The 23243-nt window shown below is 43.2% G+C and overlaps 1 protein-coding gene across 3 annotated transcripts in view; it reads right to left on the bottom strand.

Moving 5' to 3' along the window:
• The window catches only part of LOC111952313 (solute carrier family 45 member 3), a 51804-nt gene that overhangs the window by 14981 nt on the left and 13580 nt on the right, over nucleotides 1-23243 (bottom strand). Inside the window, exons 1-2 of one of the 3 annotated variants that reach the window (XM_023970883.2) lie at nucleotides 15727-16108; nucleotides 10343-10679 (exon numbers count right to left, since the gene is read on the bottom strand). In XM_023970883.2, the coding sequence (XP_023826651.1) occupies nucleotides 10343-10490 (148 nt within the window). In that variant the 5' untranslated portion in view covers nucleotides 10491-10679; nucleotides 15727-16108. Of the gene's footprint in view, nucleotides 1-10342; nucleotides 10680-10799; nucleotides 11177-15726; nucleotides 16109-23243 lie in introns of those variants that run through there. The other 2 variants (XM_023970884.2, XM_023970882.2) reach the window with 2 other exon arrangements.

Genomic DNA, 23243 nt, shown 5'->3' with positions numbered 1-23243 from the left:
CACCCCATGACAAAGGATGCTTGTGGAGCAACACAACGTACATTCCCCACAATGGCCAGATGTATGCCTCTGGTTTCACAATGGGAGCATGCATGGGATGCTTGTTTTGAAAACATGGTTTAAAATTCCATAGAGAAGAAAAATAGAACATTAATTGGATCCACATGAGGGATGCCATGAGTGTCATTCTGATGAAATATGTGTGTAGACTGGAGTACTGTATGAATAGGTACATTCCATTTTTCCATTTCCAGACAATGACCTTTTATGTAAGGGATAATCAACGATCTATTGAAAATAATGAACGACGTGGAAGGTGTGTTCTATGATGTGCTAGCCGAGTGGAACTAACCTTCCACGGAGTTGCATTATTTTCCAGAGTTGATTATCCCTTTTATACCATGGCTATAATTGAACACATTTGACGCTAGAAATGTGTTCATTTGCAAGAAGGTATGTGCTCAACCTCCATTGAAGTAGCTAGCAAGTTTACTAGATAGCTATATTTGAAGTCAGAAGCTTACATACACCTTAGCCAAATACATTTAAACTCAGTTTTTCACAATTCCTGACATTTAATCCTAGTAAAAATTCCTTGTCTTAGGTCAGTTAGGATCACCACTTTATTTTAAGAATGTGAAATGTCAGAATAATAGTAGAGAGAATAATTTATTTCAGCTTTTATTTCTTTCATCACATTCCCAGTGGGTCGGAAGTTTACATACACTCAATTAGTATTTGGTAGCATTGCCTTTAAATTGTTTAACTTGGGTCAAACGTTTCGCGTAGCCTTCCACAAGCTTCCCACAATAAGTTGGGTGAATTTTGGCCCATTCCTCCTGACAGAGCTGGTGTAATGGAGTCAGGTTTGTAGGCCTCCTCGCTCACACACGCTTTTTCAGTTCTGCCCACACATTTTTTATAGGATTGAGGTCAGGGCTTTGTGATGGCCACTCCCAATACCTTGACTTTGTTGTCCTTAAGCCATTTTGCCACAACTTTGGAAGTATGTTTGGAGTCATTGTCCATTTGGAAGACCCATTTGAGACCAAGCTTTAACATCCTGATTTATGTCTTGAGATGTTACTTCAATATATCCACATATTTTCCCTTCCTCATGAGGCCATCTATTTTGTGAAGTGCACCAGTCCCTCCTGCAACAAAGCACAAAACAACATGATGCTGCCAACCCCTGTGCTTCACGGTTGGGATGGTGTTCTTCGGCCTGCAAGCCTCCCCCTTTTTCGTTCAAACATAACGATGGTCATTATGGCCAAACAGTTCTATGTAAACTTCTGACCCACTGGAATTGTGATACAGTGAATTATAAGTGAAATAATCTGTCTGTAAACAATTGTTGGAAAAATGACTTGTGTCATGCACAAAGTAGATGTCCTAATCGACTTGCCAAAACTATAGTTTGTTAACAAGAAATGTGTGGAGTGGTTGAAAAACGAGTTTTAATGACTCCAATCTAAGTGTATGTAAACTTCTGACTTCAACTGTACAGTAGCTGCCTTGGTAACCAAACAAACAGACTTGTTTGTTTAGCTAACCAAACCATCAGTCCTAGCTTGCTATTGTGAAAATCAAATTAAATAATGCCAATAATGTTTTCAATTCGATTTTTTTATTTCAAAAGCAGCTCAAACATAGAACATGTAAGATTAAACTATGCGGTGCGTTATAGGGAATTATACAAAGGGTGGGTCTAATCTTGAATGCTGATTGGTTAAAACTGCATTCCAGATGGTGTATTCCACAAGTTACCACCAGCTAAATCTATGAGTTAAAATGCCGATTTACTCTGTTCCATCTGACTACGCAAACCACTGTCTCATCAGCCTAACCAGGCAATTTATAAACTTAATCTCCACTATAAAAAGCATCAAGACATTATCTCACATTTCTTTTAGGCTAACATTTTGTTTTCAACAGGGGAGATTTGTATAAACCTTGCTATCTGTCTCTCCGACATTTGCAACATTGTTTCAATATTCAAATTCGATCTCCAACTGTTGCATGGAAATTAAGGTGTCGGGAGGCAGCTTTTCTTAGCCTGTCCAAATCGTGAATTAGCATTATTTTTATGGATATATACAAAGAAAAATCTATGGAAAACTGGTAAAAAGAAACGAAGTGCAGCTAGTTTGCAGTCTTTTCAGCTTCAGTTTGAAGTGATTGTGTTAGCGGTGTTGATGGCTAGCTCCTCTGAACAATGTCCTGACGAGAGAGAACATGTTCTGTGCCAGGCGAAATCGTGCATCATTAGCTCATTGTTATGGATGTATCCAAATAAATAGCACTAGAAAACAGCTTAAACAAATGCAAATGCAGCTACTTTGTTGTTATTCTGGCTCACTGTTTGACGTGACTGTAAGTTAGTCGTAGTTGGCTAGCTAGCAAGCAAGGGATAAGAATGTTGCCAGCCAGTATGGCAATGGAACATTTTGAACGAACGACTGGGTCACGTCCATAGATACAGAACAAAAAGGCTGAACGACTGACTGGTCCATAGATGCAGAACAAAAAGACTTAACGACTGGGTCGTGTCTCTAGCAACCGAACCGATAGAATGAACAATCAGCTGGCTTGGGTAGCAACTCTAGATTTGCGTCAGGACTATATCTTGTGGAAGGATGAAATAGTATGAATAAAATAATCAAAATAATGTTTTTAATGAGAATGAGAATATGTAAATCATTTTTTTAATATGTTGGTAACCCCTTATATAAAAGTGATAATACCCTTGAAGCCGCTGTTTGGAGGATATATTGGCACGGTTTGCTAACAACATCTGTGCCGATATATCTTTCAAACACCGGCTTCTCTGGCATTATCACTTAAATAATGCATGCTCTAGAATGCCAATCAGAAACGAGTGTTCAACAGTGCGATGGTATAAGTATGGGATAATCTACCTTGATGGATATCTGACAACAACATATTGTTGAAACTGTTACACAACTAAATACAATAAATTTAGTCGGGATTTAGTCGTTCTCAGGAAGAAAAAAAATTCTTAAGGTAAAAAAGACATAGTTATGTATAGTAGAGAGGAAGGGACACACTGTGTGCGTCAGATGGACAGACGGACGGATAGACAGAGTGGATCACTACAGTCCAACCCTCAGTCACATATTTGCCTGGCTGCCACAAGAGCTGTGGAGGCCCATCATAACAATCCAGCGTGTACATCTTCAACTCTCACTCACACACAACCCTACACTGCTTAATATAAGCTATCCTTACCTCACCACACAACAAATACAATACCAGGCAGTGACTGTCAGCTGCTACAGAATCACACAGTGATTGTCACCAATACAAATTATCAGTGTGTCCTCGGCCATGTCTGACATCAAACACTATCAACTGATATGAGAAAAATCCACAACAAGTCTGGCGACCAACAACCTTGCACAAACAGAACGTTGCACTGATCACTCTTAACTGGATATACACTTTATTCATCTTAAATATTCCCATTACAAACATAATGTGCTCTCTAACTAGGGTTGGGCGGTATCCAGACTTTCTTATCGTCATATTGTCCTACTCTCATACTTGGATATACGGTATTACCGGCTTAGCAGACAAGGGGTCGCCAAAAAAACGAGAAAAAAAGTCAATTGGGTGTCTATTAACAGAACTCTAACAAAATTATCACAAGTAATAGCACATTTCAATGGAGGTTGCTAGCTAAGTATGCTAACGAGAGCAAACAAAAATCAACTAATTGTAAAGACAGGCAATCCAGTTCATAAAGTTATACATACTGTATATAGGTAGGAGCTACCAAATGTCATTTTTGGTGAGTTTGGACATTTACATGCGAATGTGAACGAGAGACATTGTGCAAATTAACAAAGTTTGGACGCATGCTCTGGAGCTGCATGTGTAGGCTACAAGTTGTGTCTGTCTGGAGTCGCAATGGGCCTGCCTGCTCTGAGAGGATTGGGGAGGAGCAGACAGGCTGAGAGGAGGAAAAATGTAAGGAATTCAAGATAGTGGCAGCTGTACAAATAACTCATCCAGAAAGCTAACACAATATGATGCCCCGTCACCTTGTTAATTCAGCCACTTACTTAGATTAATTAGCAAGTTCAATTTAGGGGTTGCGTTCATGCAGAATTCTGCGTTTTTCACGCAGGAAAAAAAGATAAAACGCATAAGAATTATCTTGCTGGATTTTGTAAACGCAGATGTAAAATGCTAGTTATTGTAATTTCTGCTCGGCATTAGACTAATTTCATGCTTCAGTTGCACTTCTCCACTGAGATGAGAATTCATGAACTGGCATTCTATCAGCAGACAGCGCTCTGACTGATGTGTAGGTATTTTTCTCCGGTACATTTCTGTGTTGCCAGACCTGGTAAAATGCAAGATTAACTTTAAGCAAAACACTTTTTATGATAAACATTAGAAATATGATAGCCATGCATCGATTTAGCAAAAAAAGCCCTTGCTTTTTAATTGTTAGCTCATTTACTTCTGTGGCTGCCAGACGATTAGCATTGCACTTTTTTCTGCCCGAATGTTTAATTAAAAAATGGTTTTTTCACCTTTATTTAACCAGGTAGGCAAGTTGAGAACAAGTTCTCATTTACAACTGCGACCTGGCCAAGATAAAGCAAAGCAGTTCGACACATAACAACACAGAGTTACACATGGAGTAAAACAAACATACAGTCAATAATACAGTAGAAAAATAAGTCTATATACAATGTGAGCAAATGAGGTGAGATAAGGGAGGTAAAGGCAATAAARAGGCCATGGTGGCGAAGTAAATACAATATAGCAATTAAAACACTGGAATGGTAGATTTGACAGTAGATGAGTGTGCAAAGTAGAAATACTGGGGTGCAAAGGAGCAAAATAAATAAATACAGTAGGGGAAGAGGTAGTMGTTTGGGCTATTTATAGATGGGCTAMGTACAGGTGCAGTGATCTGTGAGCTGCTCTGACAGCTGGTGCTTAAAGCTAGTGAGGGAGATAAGTGTTTCCAGTTTCAGAGATTTTTGTAGTTCGTTCCAGTCAATGGCAGCAGAGAACTGGAAGGAGAGGCGGCCAAAGGAGAAATTGGCTTTGGGGGTGACAAGTGAGATATACCTGCTGGAACGCGTGCTACGGGTGGGTGCTGCTATGGTGACCAGCGAGCAGAGATAAGGCGGGACTTTACCTAGCAGGGTCTTGTAGATGACATGGAGCCAGTGGGTTTGGCGACGAGTATGAAGCGAGGGCCAGCCAACGAGAGCGTACAGGTCGCAGTGGTGGGTAGTATATGGGGCTTTGGTGACAAAACGGATGGCACTGTGATAGACTGCATCCAATTGGTTGAGTAGGGTGTTGGAGGCTATTTTGTAAATGACATCGCCGAAGTCGAGGATCGGTAAGATGGTCAGTTTTACGAGGGTATGTTTGGCAGCATGGGTGAAGGAGACTTTGTTGCGAAATAGGATGCCAATTCTCGATTTAACTTGGGATTGGAGATGTTTTATGAATCTGGAAGGAGAGTTTACAGTCTAACCAGACACCTAGGTATTTGATGTGTCACACTAATTTATTTTCTGTGAAGGAAAACTATACTAACACGTCCCTGATCACTCTATTGAAGCAAAAAAACATTGTTTACATTCAATATAAAATACAAACCCTGTAAATACAACTTCTGGCTACTTTCTCCCATTGTGCTATTTATAAACAAACACAATGTAAAATAATGTGACAGGTGAAATGAAGAATGCAATCTGCTTAATCTCCTAACGTATTGCACAAGTTGACTGCAGGTATTTACTTAAAAAGTAGACACAAATATTAAAATGTAGAGTTGGGCGATATACGGTGTTTTACAATATAACGGTATTGATGCACGGACCAGTTTGCGTTTTTACTTTACCTTCTAAAACAGTATTTGAATGTTTGGTTTGTTAAATGTGATACACTGTGTGTAACGTCCATTTTTATAGTTTACTTCGCTACTTGAGTCATCTCTCTCTGCTCTTCCTCGCTCCATGCTGCTTTTTACACCTAAAGTGCATTCGGAAAGTATCCCTTTTCCACATTTTGTTACGTTACAGCCTTATTCTAAAATGGATCAAATATATATTTTTCCCTCATCAATCTAAACACAATATCCCATTATGACAATGCAAAAACAGGTTTTTATCATTTTTTCCCACATGTATAGAAAAAATACCAGAAATACCTTATTTACATAAGTATTCAGACCCTTTGCTATGAGACTCGAAATTGAGCTCAGGTGCATCCTGTTTCCATTGATCATCTTTGAGATGTTTCTACAACTTGATTGGAGTCCACCTGTGGTAAATTCAATTGATTGGACATGATTTGGAAAGGCACACACCTGTCTATATAAGGTCCCATAGTTGACAGTGCATGTCAGAGCAAAAACCAAGCCATGGGGTGGAAGGAATTGTCCGTAAAGCTCCGAGACAGGATTGCGTCGAGGCACAGATCTGGGGAAGAGTACAAAAAAATGTCTGCAGCATTGAAGGTCCCCAAGAACACAGTGGCATCCATAATTTTTTAAATGGAAGAAGTTTGGAACCACCAAGACTCTTCCTAGAGCTGGCCGCTCGGTCAAAATGAGCAATCGGGGGAGAAGGGCCTTGGTCAGGGAGGTGACCAAGAACTCGATGTTCACTCTGACAGAGCTCCAGAGTTCCTCTGTGGAGATGGGAGAACCTTCCAGAAGAACAACCATCTCTGCAGCACCCCTCCAATCAGGCCTTTATGGTAGAGTGGCCAGACGGATGCCACTCCTCCGTAAAAGGCGCATGACAGCCCACTTGGAGTTTGCCAAAAGGCACCTAAAGGACTCTCAGACCATGAGAAACAAGATTCTCTGGTCTGATGAAACCAAGAATCAACTCTTTGGCCTGAATACTAAGCGTCACGTCTGGCGGAAACCTGGCACCATCCCTACGGTGAAGCATGGTGATGGAAGCATCATGCTGTGGGGATGTTTTTCAGCGGCAGGGACTGGGAGACGAGTCAGAATCGAGGGAAATATGAATGGAGCAAAGTACAGAGAGATCCTTGATGAAACCTGCTCCAGAGAGCTCAGAACCTCAGACTGGGGTGAAGGTTCACCTTCCAACAGGACAACGACCCTAAGCACACAGCCAATACAACACAGGAGTGGCTTCGGGACAAGTCTCTGAATGTCCTTGAGTGGCCCAGCCAGAGCCCGGACTTGAACCCGATCGAACATCTCTGGAGAGACCTGAAAATAGCTGTCAGCAACACTACCCATCCAACCTGACAGAGCTTGAGAGGATCTGCAGAGAAGAATGGGAGAAACTCCCCAAATACAGGTGTGCAAAGCTTGTAGCGTCATACCCAAGAAGATTCAAGGCTGTAATCGCTGCAAAAGGTGCTTCAAAGTACCACGTAAAGGGTCTGAATACTTATGTAAATGTAACTGACTGCCTTGATTCAGTCTTATGTACCAAAATTATATATTTTTTTTAACATTGGATAAAAGCAGGGACATAAAGCTACAAAATGGTATAGCATACACTGCATTTGAGGAACAATGGGAAAGTAATTCTGCTTTGAAAGTTAAACTTGAAACCTCAAATGGCCTTTGAATATTTTGGTACCTACTTGAGAGCTCTTCTTTGTCTACACCCATTCAGCATCGTTCACACCCTCTTAAGCTTTAGCCCCACCCATATATTTAAGGGTTGAGCTGAGTGTTCTGCCCTAACAACAGCAGTCAAGCACCCAAGCTAACTGGCTAATTTGCTAGCTACTTCCAGACACAAATGAGAGAACAGCTCACTGACCATTTTCCTTGCCCTAGCAGAGCTGGTTTGGCTGTTTTTATGTTATCCAGAGCGTTGGTGACTGCAACTGTGCTGCTGGCAACAATTTGTGCTTTTTTTGCCAACGTTTACTGACACCAGCCATATTCAAAGGGTGTTGAGCGTTCGTAAATTCGTCACAAATTCTGCACTCAGACGAAAGCGCTCTGAAATCGAAGTAGACAGCCAGAGCGAATTTACCAGTTATGTCTATCAACAGTTGCAGTGACATTCTATTGAAATGGATAATTGCATAGTGGAGTCTTTTGTTAAGACATGTAGCTAGCTAGCTAGCTAAACAATGAATCATAATCCCAACTCATGACGTTACTACCCTGCATGAATAGCTAGTTAACATTAGGCTATAACTAGCAATGCAAATGGCTCTGAAATACGAAAAAGAAGATCATACACGTAACATTAGCAAGCAAGCCAGCCAGCTAACGTTAGCTGATTTCAAAACTCGGTCCTCCAGAAAGTGGAGAGCAACACTTAAGCAGATCTACAACGCAATATATATATTTTTAAAGACGCGTTAGACAGGATTACCAATACATACTGACCAGCTCAAATAGACAGAAGCGTGCTATATGCCAGACCAATCCGAACTCATCTCTCAGCATGTCCAGCCCACTCATTATCTCAGGCAATCATGGCTAGCGGGAAGGTTTCTGACTTTTTCTGTGGCTAAACCAACTAGGTTCGTAATTTAACAATTGTATTCGTATTTACAGATGGCATACACGTTTGTTATTAAGGCACATGAAAGTTCACATGTTCCAGAAGGCATTTCTGCCAAAAAACGCATTTTGATGAAAAAAAACATTTAAGTTCAAGGCTCTCCTGTAAAGTAGTGACCAACGACATACGGGGGAAAAAACGATTTAATAAATTTTAGAATAAGGCTGAAACGTAACAAAATGTGGATGAAATCAAAGCGTCTGAATACTTTCCGAATGCACTGTACCTATTCCCGCCCCCTGTCACTCAAGGAGCGCATTTGTTGTTCCTCGACTACGAGACACTTGCGTTCAGTCTGCATGGTTAAGGCAGCACATGCAACAATGTTGATGACAGCGATGCTGTTTTCACTTTGCTCCAATCAGAATGGAGAAAGACCCATTAAAATCGCTTATGATGTATGTGTTGCCACCCTAGGGTCACGCACTACTTAGAAAGCAAATGTATAACTTTTATTATTAAAAAACATAAAATACCGTCATTTTTCATACCGTGATATGATATGTGACCATATCGCCCAGCCCTATCATAAACGGTATTGAAAAACCATCCCGTGGCTATTTCCAAATACCCAGTTCTACGTTATATACAGTATACCGCCCAAGCCTATCTCTAACTCATATGCAGTATACACACAACACCATGTGCTTTCCAAGTCATATACAGTACAAACTCTACAGTGTGAATTTCTAACATAAGACATGCCCCTGGGCCCCTATCCAGAAAGCGTGCTTCCTCCTGACAGACAGAGAAGAGTCGATTAAACAATTAAAGAGTGGCAACTGGCAGTATTAATCCAGAAGTGGCCATTAGATCAAGTAGATGGCCTGCATCTGAGAATCTGACACTACTCCTGGGGAAATTAGCCTTAAGACCCCAGGACACAATATCCATCTCCATTACTAAACACTCTGCCGTTCCATTAGACAAAACTAAGGGGGGGGGGGAGCAAAGCATTTATTTTGTGCCATTTCCAGATGAGGTTTACGGGCTGTGGGGGATGACACAAATGCTATTTTTCTCCCATTCGCATGCAGCTGTTTAAAGAGAGGGATAGAGGAGTGTACGTTAACACACATAATATTACTGTATCTGTCTATTGGAGCTGTAATTGCCACATGCACGTTTCGGAGTGGCAATCTCYATCCGTTTGGTCACAACGTAATCTGAGAGAGAGAGAAGAAATGCCTTCACAGCAAACCATGTGATAGCCATTTGCGCGCGATAGGATAATGCAGCTATTCACATCGCCTACACAAAAAATCCACTGCCGTGCGGTGGCTATATATACACGGTGTCTTTTAAAAAAACCTGAACTTCTAATGTAGCATTAAGGTTAGGTCAAACACAACAGCATGTCACTGATTTGCAAGCAATGAGGTCTAATAACAACAACAGTAACCCATCTTTGTGTCTATCAGGAAGAGTAGGCCTCTGCTCCACATCTTTAGATTTGTTCTGCTGTTGTTAATGTAAAACAAATCCAAAGCCACAGTCCAGAACCAGATTAGAAACTCAACTATGGGGATCTAAAATTAGTCTGTTCCATCAGGGGGACAGTGTGTATGTTTTTTTGTAAATGAGGTACTGTACTATCAGGCCGGCACCCAAAGAGACAGCAGGTTGCTTTAGATACAGTATCCAACGGGCTGGTGGGGCACAGCCCTGTCCCTCCACACCCTTCAGGAGGACCCCTCTAGATGAAGACTCTTTCATGTGTAATGAATGTACCCCCCCCCCCCCGTCAGGGTAAGCCAGAGCTGGCTTACCTAGCACCATGGTCATGTATTGCTCCTCTACCCCAGCCTCCAGAAGCAGGGGAGGCACGTATGTGATCCCAGCTGCCACGCAGATCTCCAGGCCGCAGGTCAGGGAGTTCAGCAGGACGAGACGGCACTGAGACCTCCATCCAGGCATATTTACAGGGTCGCTTTTCCACCGCTACACCGTTACAGGGGGGCTGCTGCCAGGAGAGGAGGAGGCAGACGGTTCCCCGTGGAACGAGTCTCGAGGACGAGAGGACCACCGTGGAGGGAGAGCAGGGAGGACACACTGACACCGTCTCAGATGACCTGGAGGATCCATTCTGGTTTCAGCATTCTGGATCTGAGAGAATAGAACAGAGGAGAGAGAAACAGGCGTTGACAAAAACAGAAAAACTGATGGACTCACTTTGGAAAGCATGAAGTCTGAGAGACCGGATAGGTCACTCTCAGGCTAACGCACCTGGTTATCAGACGCCTCAGGCACTGAAATTGCTTGATTGTTGCTGCCGCGGAGAGGCTTTCTCACAAGACAAAGAGCAGGACTCCAACACGCAGAGACAGGGACTGTTAGAAAGCCACAACCAGACACAAAGGGATTGATACACCAACTTGACTGCTCAGCTTCAGGGCAGCTTGAACAACAGAGAGATGAGTCAGCCCGATGTGGCAACGTGGCAAATGCACCGATTTGGCACTATCATTCCCTCTCTGTTTTCTTAAGGCGGGGGGAGGGAAGGAGGGAGGGCATGACAAAAGTGGTGGTTGACAAAGGGAAAGAAAGAGAGAGACATTCCGGAGGAGCTTTCTCTCTTTCCTGCCTGCAAGGCAGCAGCAGCAGGTGGTGTCTGGGAGCCGGCCCTCCACTTCTCTCTGCTCTGTCATTAAACTATCCGATCCAGGGCTGATTACACCATGCCAAGTCAAGACGCTCCTAACACGGAGCACCTCGCTCTCATTTCCACCCATTGTTCACCTGAATCGCTGCTAATGAGCCCGTTTCTACCACTTCCTCCTTTGAGAGGACCAAGACCTCACACACAACGAACAGTAACATTGGCAGATCAACTCAGACCGAAGGTGATACTAATTCTGTGTCATTTTCTGCTAAGCTCAGAAAGGGGACATTACGATACACAGGGGTCTTTTAGGCAAGATTACATTACGCCGATTGATAACGGCCCGGACTCCAGGCAGCAACGTCATCAAATTCAAATTGGAGTAAAAGGCATAGTGAGCATAATGAGACGTTGTCTAGATGAGGGTCAATGGTCCCAAGAGCAAAATAATATTTCCTAGTCTTCTAACAAAATATGAGCGAGGTGTGGCTTTAGCTTTAGTTCCGCTCCAGTAGACAGAAGGAAAGTACACCCTGATCTGATGATCCTGCTTCAAAGATGCAAGTGAACGCCTAAACGGATCTAGGCCTACATAATTTACTGAATCTGGTGTCACAGTTCCTCAAACGTCTGCCCCATCTCTCTCACACCACACTCACCACACACACACACATCACACACACACACACACCACACACACACACACACACACACACACACACACACACACACACACACACACACACACACACACAAGAACACACGCGCGCAGACAGAGCTCGACCCAACTCCATCCCATGCGTAACAGAACACCAGAGTGTACACCCTCAATCTCCCAGATCGTTTCCTCTCACAATCCTCCTGTGCCTGACATGTCAATCTCTACTGACGGACCTCTACCCCCCCAACGATGACAAGAAGTGCCATTCTCCATTTCACGCCTTGCTTCCCTGCACACTGTCCTTTCTACACAAATACCCCTCTTTAGTCATATATATTATTTTCTCATGAGAGCAAAGCTCGATTTTTATCTGAAGGAAATTGAAGAGGAAAAGCAGAGGGAGCAACAGCGGCGTACTCTAACCCTCAACTGAACTCATCCACTGAGTTGATGCAATATCACATATAGGAACAATGAAAGACCATTCCAAAGAGCATGGATCGAGTGTTCCTCAAGTCGGTCACGCAGGAAAAATGGATTGGGAGAAACCCCAGCTGATACAGGATCCGATTTCCTCAACCTAGGTACCAGACTGATTCAGAGTCAGACAGAAAAGGGAGTCTTGCCATGTTCCAGCCTCCTAATAGAAAAGACTCATCCTACTGCCAAGGTGCCATCTGAGCAAGAGATGTGTGAGAACACGGAGGACAGCCGCAGACGCAAAAACAACAAGGTGCTATATTCATATTTGGTGTGATATTCCTCCGCCAGTGTGGTCCATCTGTTCATCCCTAGCAAATCAAATGGATATGTCATTTTCAATAACAGACTCAGTTAGTCACGAGAAACCCAGCACAGTAAATAAATACTGTTCAGGTGCATGGAAGGAATTGAGTCTGTGTCCTTCAGGAAAGTTTTAGCAGTGATTATTTGGTTCAACAACAATGAGAGGTGGTGAAGAAACAGAAAAACCACCGCATTAGGCTGTTAGTAGAGTGGGAAATCTAGGTAATTCAAATGTTACATAAATGTTAGAATAACATGTCTTTAAATCGAATAGCAGGTCATTCAACCCAGCATTGGATACCATTAACGATCGCATCATCAGTGTCAGTGAGCAACGTGAGCGTAGAAACGGGACAAAGCAGATGCTTTAGCAGCCAGTAACCAGCAGGGGGCCTGGGTCACTCCTATGGAGGAGAGAGGGGACTTTCACACCCGTCAAATCTCATTCCTACCCGCCTCAAACACCCTGAAATGGACCCATCAGGAGACCAGCCAGTGCTGAAAATGGAATGGCTGCAGAGGTATTGACCTAAGCATTGGTGGGGAGTTAGGGATGAGTCAGGGATGAGGTGGGGAGGGATGTGAGGAAGGAGAGACTAGTCAGACTACTGTGCAGAGGATTTATCAGCACGTTTAGCAAACCCCGAATTATGTGTAGAATAAAACCCACGTGTTTGGTTTAAACCTGGCACTCCTCACAAATAACATCAACATGGCACGGAGCAGAGCTCTCGGGGGTCAACTCCTGCCTGGATGGAGCAGAGCGAGGTAGCCGAGACACACACAATCAACCCACACAACAACCATTCCACACAAGTTTAATGACACCTCTGGCACCACAATATATTCCAGTCAAGCCCATCGATCGTCTGGCTATAACCCCAGCCGTACTTAATCAGAGCATCAGCCCTTAGAGTCTTCTGGAGTGATTACACACACAGGGCCTAGGCACAGGGGCAGCCAGAGCCAGCTACTGTAGAGTGAGAGATGGGGCTGAGGGGGGAAGAGAGAGGAGGAGGGGGAAGAGGTGCTTTTGTCTTGTCAGCCCTGCACTCCCTTTGCCCCATTACCAGGCCCATTCAGGCCCAGGCATATTCAGGCCCAGGCCCCCCAAATCAGTCTTAATGGCTCTGAGGGGTATTATTACAATACAAAACAGGCTTTGTATACATTGTGCCACTCTGAGTAACTTGATATAGTGAGGTACCAGGCCCATTCAATTGGGCTTTTATTAGTGCGGTGTTTCATATAAAACAGTACAAAAAAAAACAGCAACTGAAGAGTCTGTGTCTGTGAGTCTGAGACAGGAGGAGGAGAATTGCTGTGACATGACATTACAACCACAAGTGCTGCTTCGGCAGTGGATGAAGAAACCTCAAGGAGACTCTTGTGGTGTTCTGGCTCCCTCTGAATGGCTGCAGGGATACAGCACACTAGTTCTCCCCCTCTATGTTCCTGTTCAGGCACTGCTGGCAGGAGACAGAGGAACAGAGCTGTGTCCAACAACAGCAGGCCGCCTGCGTGGCTTTAGCCTCCAGTCTTCCAGACAGTGAATTCCAGATGGATTCCAGTTGAGGTTGAGCAGGGTGGGGACTGGGCTGGGGGAGGATCTCGCACTTGAGAGGCCTTCTCTTTGGAGCCTCAGACTCCCATCACATGAGAGTGGCTTGCATGACCCCACTGCCCTCCAGACCCATAATCTCCCCCCCCCACATCTGTCACACATGACCCCCGGCTTTGGCCAATCTGGTGACCAACAGAACAACTCGAAGTGCGAGTGACAGTCTCAGTCTGGTATTACCATCTTCTCGCGAGACATTGGCACATGAATTTAGTGAACATTACAGTGCTGGCTGTCGACCAGTTGACTGAAAGAACTCTGTCTGGGCTGAGGAGGAAAGGCGTCCTTGTCTTATTTCTGGAGAGTCTAATAATACATTTGGCCGTGTCACACTCCAGCTACATAATTAGGCCAATGACTCAGAATACATCTTAGAAGTAAGTTGAATATAAAACAGACTTTAATTTAAAGTTATAGGCAATTCATTTTTGTTATTCATTGTTTTGAAACTTTATTTATTCATGCATGTAGCCTATATAAAGTATTACATTTTGTTGCAGATCAAGACTCAATTGTCCATTCCACTTTTGACCCTGCCCCCCCCTGCACGCATCACTCCATCCCTGCACCCCAGGCCACAGTCCACTGCCACACAGGTGTGGAACTATAAACCCAATCAACTCTCCTTTCAGGGGTGGTGGGGGCAGTGCTGGTTAGCCTTTCTAACAGACAGAGGGACAGACGGATAGGGGATCCACACACACAGACAGTTATCAGGTGGACACAGAGCAGAGGAATGCAAGCTGGGGGTGACTGATCTGAGAGTGTAGGAGAGGAAGATCCAGCACCCCTCCCAGTCCTTTCAAACTGTTGAATGGAGCCAGTAACAGATCTGGGAGGTGACTGTTATCACACCTGGCACACAAATAGCACAACAATGGAGATCCAGATTCCAGTCATGTAGCCTCTAATGAATCAATGCCTGATAACGTCCCCGAGGAACGCTTCTTTTCACTGCCTCAAACCCTATTATGTAAAGGTCAAACGACTACTATGAGTAAATAGCCTCCTAATAGAGTTTGTTGCACTAAATTAATTGAGAGGCAAAAACCTGAAATTAAATGGTTTTCATCCTGTGCAGAATTGATCTCGCTCATATTTATAGTATTAAGTAAAAACAGAGCTTTTAAACCGTCTGCCCTCAAATGGTCAATACATGCCTCCTTCTTGGCATTGTTGGCACAGCTCCCTCATGCGAGCAAATAATCGGTGTAGTCAAGCATCATCAACTACAATGAGCATGGCGTGGACTGGCATCATGCATGGCTGACAATATTTCAAATCCTAACTGTCAATGAACATACACAACTGAGTGACTGTCTGTCTGCAGTCAGATAACTGTCACACATAACAAAAGGATCCTATAAGAACAGTGTTTGCATCTGTGAATTCACAGTCTGATGGTTCCGACCAGTTTGCGCATTCAATTAGGACTTTATAATCATTCAAAGTAATGGGTAGTAGAATTTAGCAAAATACTTACTATGTAAAGTAGAGAAGTACAGCTGATGTCCAAGAGAATTGCAGAAGTGCATATCTGACTACCACACAGTTTTGTCTACTAACCACTCACACTCTGACCACTGGATATTTGCATGCACACCTAATCCAATCAACACTCCACTGGCTAGAGGACAGCTACACAGATCCCTCTTCTTACTACCTGGCCAAACTCATATTATTTATGCTCTCCCCCTCTTTGTCTCCTCCTCTCAGAATGAACCCTCCTCCTCCTTACTAGCCCTCCCTATATTCTCACGCTCTCCCATCCTGTAAAGTCGGAGAAAAAAAKCCCTGAGCACTTCAGGAATCTTCTCKTSGAGGAAAASATARGGCARGCTGGCTCAAACCTCTTCCTAAAACACACACACATATGCGATTGGCCAGAGCACAACAGGCTGTTCGGAAACAAAGAGTGAATTCATATCAGTTCCACCTCAGAGCTCCCCTTCCTCCTCCCATCTCCCAGTCTATCACTCCTCCTCCCATCTCCCAGTCTATCACTCCTCCTCCCCAAAAAGTTTGTATAAAAGCCCCTGACCCGGTATGATGTTAAACTGCCTATCAGGGACAGCCCTCTCACCTCCTCCCAGCCTTAAGCCATACCCCTGTATGTACTCCCGTTCCTGGGATCAGAGCCTCGGTCACAGGCCCATTCACACACACTAACGCCACTAACCCCACGGCTGCTGACATGTCTGCTCCTCACATCTCCAAGCAGGCCCAGCTCTCTACGGAGAACCTTTCAATTTGAGAACCGACAGGAGAAGTGGAGCGGCGTGGAGAGGAATCAGAGAGAGTAAGTCATTAGAGCATGGCCTGTAGTTTAAGGAATCTCCATTCCTGCAGCCTGGAGCCCAGGGGCAGATCAATATAAGTGCAGCAAATGGCTGCTGGTAACACGTCCCTTGCACACAAGAGTGGCTTGCATTGCATTAGATAAGCTTTAGAGAGCTCACAGCTTAGGGAATGATCCGAGTTTGTTAGAAGACCATATCCTCCTGACTAACAAAAGCTTTTGCTCCACTTTTGTTTCTCCATCCAGATACATTGACCCGGCATAACTGAACAGAAATGATTCTGCTTTAAAACGTACCATAGGCAAATGAAATGAGGATGTCTCCGAATGATCCTTTCTAATAACTAGGCTATCTTTTATTAAAAAAGGTAGCCATGTCTAGTCCCCAGTCATAAGTGTGAATGTGAGATAATTATACAACTGGATGTTCTTGAACAAGAGTCTAAACACGAGTCTAGACATACCCCTTTTGTTATTCATTAACAGAGTAAAAGCAGCATATACAAGCATTTCAGTATGTGACAGAGTTAAAGGAGACATATGGGCCTTTAACAAAGGAAGAATAATGGGGTTGGTGCTGAGTAAATTGACTTAAGTCAAACCGCCAAGGAACTAGAGCGCCACCCAGTCTCATTTCTATATCCAGCCGGCCCAAATGACTAAAATAGGAGCATATGACAAGTACACATAGGACACACTTTAAGACTATAGATACAGCTCTAGACATAGACCACAAAATCCAGATTTTACCTGCAAAGAGTCAGTAAATCTGGAATTTCATAGAAGCACTATTCCACTGAACATGAGATGTTTAGTTTAATTGAAGTTGTTCACGGTTCATTATGGTTATTTTGGGCTCCCGAGTGGCGCAGCGGCCTAAGGTACTGCATCTCAGTGCTGGAGGCGTCACTACAGACCCTGGTTAGATTCCAGGCTGTATCACAACCAGCCTTCATTGGGAGTCCCATAGGGCGGCGCACAATTGGCCCAGCGTCGTACGGGTTAGGGTTTGGCCAGGGTAGGCCTTCATTGTAAATAATAATTTGTCCTTAACTGACTTGCCTAGTTAAATAAAGGTTAAATAAAAAATGCAAATAAATAAATGACAGCCGGTCTTGGCTGAAAACATATCAGCAGGCTAAGTTTTACATTTCAGATGTTGGTTTGAATATTCCACAAACCCTGCTCCAGGACTACAAGCCAAACCCAGAGTCCATAATAAGCTATGACAGACTTCTCTGCACTTAACTGAGAAGGAGATGAAAGCCACCATGTCAGAAATATACCAGAAATGCTACTGCTCTTGGCATCGAGAGGAAGGACCCAATAAAACTTAAATGTCACCCACATCACATATGAGTCGGTGGACGGAGGAAGGTTCAATCACTCATTGTGTGTTCACATAACAAATTAACCTTTAAATAAAAATACGTGATGCTGTTGCTAAAACGCAGATCTGCACATTCATTAGCTTAAGCACTGGCTTCCATCCTTAGAGGTTGCCTTGCAAGTAACCATATAGCTATATTGTTCTCTGCTTGCTCTAAATAGATAGCTTATTAGTTGGGGAGAGCGCCCGAGAGACGATGACAATGAAGGAGTAAGGTTGGGCCTTATCAGTGTGATTTCTTGGTGAAAAGGAGCCGCACTGCAGGACATGAGTTAAGCTGCTGGGAAAACAGGCCAACATTATAATAAACACAGAGCCTAATACAGACAGCACAGACCGCACTTATGGGCCTATAACAAGAGATGCATTTATAGGAGTCCACTACCAAATGAAATCTGTATATCTCTGATGCGTTGGGGAACACTTAAACCTGTGTTTGTCGGGATCTGTGTGAAGTTTCTGGGCTTGGGAGTCATGACACACATGTGTAACCCTTCCAGCTGTTTTGTTAGGTAAGCTGGGAGTGTAGAGTCTCGACCTAACACACATCTGTCCTCAGAGAAAGAGGGTGCCGGAGCTTGGCTGGCTGTTGCTCGGGATTGGTGGGACATCAACAAGGTCCATGTCTCCAGCTGTTGTCAGACTGCAGCGAGCCTCAGGGCCCAATGATTAACGCCTCAGTCAAACTCTACACAAACCAGATGGTGAAGTGAGAGATGACAAGGCAGGAAGGGCTCCTCTGCCCCCATACTATACTGACAAATTTAACTTGCACACACACACACACACACACACACACACACACACACACACACAATCGCTTTGTGTGTTGCTTAGCAGCAGCGTTCACATCACACAACCACACAGACAAAGTACTTAAAACACAAAATCAAAACATAAAAGAGCTTTTGAAACATAACTCTCATGGTGAGCCCAAATCATTACAGAGGCACAGCAGGGAAGTCAAAGTCGGCTGGGACAGAAGACATGTCAATTGTCAGCTCTAACACACAAAAGGCTGTGAATGGCTAGAACCAAGATTTCCTTCCTTTACGTTGATTAGCCTCTCAAACATAGACACTACACTAGACATCAAATGGTCTATAGCAAATTGTTTATTGCTGGGATTGGCAGAAATCCCATCACTAACCTTATTCTAAATAAAGACCTCAAAAATCCCCTCACAAAATAGGCCTCTCTCATGGTTCTCGGCGTTTATCAACCGACAGAAATTCCTTTCCGTTCTAGGTACATGTGTGTGAGAAGGAGCAGAAGCCATGTGTCACAGGAGCACAATGGCCATTCATACAGTTTCTGATGGGGAATTCCAGGTATAATACAGGAGAATAACATGTCAGGAACACTGGAGCAAGAACATCCCTGCAAACAATAATGAGTCGTTAGCACGTCCCCATGACGTCACAAAATGGTTGCCTAAACTCGTCAGGATGTCGTGTCATGGTCCCCTGGAGGTTTTGTCTAGTTCCCGGATGATCACAGAGATGTTCCCGAGGATGTTTTTATGACGTTCTTGGGACATTGTGTCATGGTACCCTGGAGTTTTTTGCCTAGTTCCCAGGCACCTGATGGTCGCAAAGAAACGTTCTGCCCCCAAGCCCATCAAGGCCCTGATTGGTGAACCACTGATCGGTGAACCACTGATCCAGTGCAGATTACACTCTTTTGCTAAGGGCAGTATCATAGGTAATGAATCTGTAAGGGACTTCTGAAATTCTTCAGACTTTGTAGCGCAGCAAAAATATCAGCATACCCTCAAATCGTGAGCATACCCTCAAAGGTTATGAGTTCAAATCCCAGGTGGGGTCATACAGTGCACACATTTTGTTACGTTACAGCCGTATTCTAAAATGTATTAAAAATACTCATCAATCTACACACAATACCCCATAATGACAAAGCAAAAACAGGTTTTTAGAAATGTTTGCATATTTATTAAAAACAAAAATGGAAATATCACATTTACATACAGTTGAAGTCGGAGGTTTACATACAACTTAGCCAAATACATTTCAACTCAGTTTTTCATAATTCCTGACATTTAATCCGAGTAACAATTCCTTGTCTTAGGTCAGTTAGGATCACCACTTTATTTTAAGAATGTGAAATGTCAGAATAATACTAGACAGAATAATTTATTTCAGCATTTCTTTCTTTCATCACATTCCCAGTGGGTCAGACGTTTACATACACTCAATTAGTATTTGGTAGCATTGCCTTTAAATTGTTTAACTTGGGTCAAATGTTTCTGGTAGCCTTCCACATGCTTCCCACAATAAGTTGGGTGAATTTTGGCCCATTCCTCCCGACAGAGCTGGTGTAACTGAGTCAGGTTTGTAGGCATCCTTGCTCGCACACGCTTTTTCAATTCTGCACACAAATTTTCTATAGGATTGAGGTCAGGGCTTTGTGATGGCCACTCCAATACCTTTACTTTGTTGTCCTTGAGCCATTTTGCCACAACTTTGGAAGTATGCTTGGGGTCATTGTCCATTTGGAACCAAGCTTTAACTTCCTGGCTGATGTCTTGAAATGTTGCTTCAATATATCCACATACTTTTACTTCCTCATGATGCCATCTATTTTGGGAAGTGAACCAGTCCCTCCTGCAGCAAAGCAACCCTCACAACATGATGCTGCCACCCCCGTGCTTCACGGTTGGGATGGTGTTCTTCGGCTTGCAAGCCTCCCCATTTTTCCTCCAAACACAACGATGGTCATTATGGCCAAACAGTTCTATTTTTGTTTCATCAGACCAGAGAACATTTCTCCAAAAAGTACGAACTTTGTTCCCATGTGCAGTTGCAAACAGTAGAATGGCTTTTTATGGCAGTTTTGGAGCAGTGGTTTCTTCCTTGCTGAGTGGCCTTTCAGGTTATGACGATATAGGGCTTGTTTTACTGTGGATATAGATACATGTGTACCTGTTTCCTCCAGCATCTTCACAAGGTCCTTTGCTGCTGTTCTGGGATTGATTTGCACTTCCTGAGTGGTATGACGGCTGCGTGGTCCCATGGTGTTTATACTTGCGTACTATTGTTTGTACAGATGAACGTGGTATCTTCAGGCGTTTGGAAATTGCTCACAAGGATGAACCAGATTTGTAGAGGTCTACAATTGTTTTACTGAGGTCTTGGCTGATTTATTTTGATTTTCCCATGATGTCAAGCAAAGAGGCACTGAGTTTGAAGGTAGGCCTTCAAATACATCTACATGTACACCTCCAATTGACTCAAATTATGTCAATTAGCCTATCAGAAGCTTCTAAAGCCATGACATCATTTTCTGGAACTTTCCAAGCTGTTTAAAGGCACAGTCAACTTAGTGTATGTAAACTTCTGACCCACTGGAATTGTAATATAGTGAATTATAAGTGAAAAAATCTGTCTGTAAACAATTGTTGGAAAAATTCAAAAACTTTGGTTTGTGAACAAGAAATGTGTGAAGCATCTTTGGCAGTGATTACAGCCTTGAGACTTCTTTGGTATGATTCTACAAGCTTGGCACACCTGTATTTGGGGAGCTTCTCCCATCTCCACAGAGGAACTCTGGAGCTCTGTCAGAGTGACCATCGGGTCCTTGGTCACCAACCTGACCAAGGACTTTCTCCCCCGATTGCTCAGTTTTGCCAGACGGCCAGCTCTAGGAAGAGTCTTGGTGGTTCCAAACTTCTTCCATTTAAGAATGATGGAGGCCACTGTGTTCTTGGGGACCTTCAATGCTGTAGACATTTTTGTTGGTACCCTTCCCCAAATCTGTGCCTCGACACAATCCTGTCTTGGAGCTCTTCGGACAATTCCTTTGACCTCATGGCTTGGTTTTTGCTCTGACAAATGTGGAACCTTATATAGACAGGTGTGTGCCTTTCCAAATCATGTCCAATCAATTGAATTTACCACAGATGGACTCCAATCAAGTTGTAGAAACATCTCAAGGATGATCAATGGAAACAGGGTGCACCTGAGCTCAATTTTGAGGCTCATAGCAAAGGGTCTGAATACTTATGTAAATAAGGTATTTCAGTTTTTTACTTAAAATACATTTGCAAACATTTCTAAAAACCTGTTTTCACTTTGTCATTATGGGCTATTGTGTGTAGATTGATGAGAATTGTTTTTATTTAATTAAGAATTGTTTTATTTAATTACATTTTTATTTTAGAATAAGGCTGTAACGTAACAAAATGTGGAAAAAATTCAAGGGATCTGAATACTTTCCCGAATGCACTGTATTGAAAAGTCAGTCCTAAGTGATCATGTCAAATGTTATCATATTGTCATTGATTAAATATTTGTTACACTATTTTAGCTGTACAGCTTGACCCAACATCCAACAAATGTCATAAAAACATCCTCGGGGACATCCCTGGGACCATCCGGGAACTAGACAAAACTTCCAGGGGACCATAACACAACATCCAAAGAACGTCCTAAAAACATCCCCGGGTGAAACCGGGAACTATAATCATGRAATGACCTAATGACTAGTAAAATTAAAGTCCTGAGAGCGTCCTACAAAGGTCCTGACATGGTCCTCAGTGACGTCTTTTGGAACTTACAGGGATAGAGACAAAGGTCCCGCAGAGAACATTTCCTTGGGACCATCAACGCAACGTTCTTACAACATTCTCAGAACGTCAATGGGATAACGTCGCACTGAAAACCATTAAGGGACCTAAATGGGAACGTCGCTGAATGTRCTCAGGACGTCCKGTTTGCTGGTATTTCTTTAGATCTATGACATTCAATCCAGCACAGCACATACTGTAGGTCTATCTGATACAGTGTAACAAGAACCAAATGATTATAATTCCTTTGCATGCCACTCTACATGCCACTCTTTACCCCTGTCACTCAGCTGTGTGAGGGTGAGTCAGAGGGGGTTTTCAGAGACATTCAAATGGTGAGTATTAATCATTTATATCCAGGCTGTATCACATCCGGCTGTGATTGGGAGTCCCACAGGGCGGTGCACTATTGGCCCAGCGTCGTCCGGGGTAGGCCGTCATTGTAAATAAGAATTTGTTCTTAACTCACTTGCCTAGTTAAATAAAGGTAAAATATATATTTTTAAATAAAAAATAATAAATGATATGGTAGTAATACAAGTTTCTGTGTGTGAGAGTAACAAAACATCCTGGTGTGTACATTAGGGATTKATATTTTCCTGAAAATATACTAAGTTTCAATATCGGGAATAATTTATATTTATCCAGAGAGTCCTGGGAAATACCCCAAAAATCTGAAGTGCCCATTTAAAGCATTTAAAACCAAGATATGGTCACTATGCCAGG

The sequence above is a fragment of the Salvelinus sp. IW2-2015 genome, linkage group LG26 (assembly GCF_002910315.2).
Source record: "Salvelinus sp. IW2-2015 linkage group LG26, ASM291031v2, whole genome shotgun sequence".
NCBI classification, from domain to species: Eukaryota; Metazoa; Chordata; class Actinopteri; order Salmoniformes; family Salmonidae; genus Salvelinus; species Salvelinus sp. IW2-2015.
This window is presented reverse-complemented; position numbering and strand designations above follow the sequence as displayed.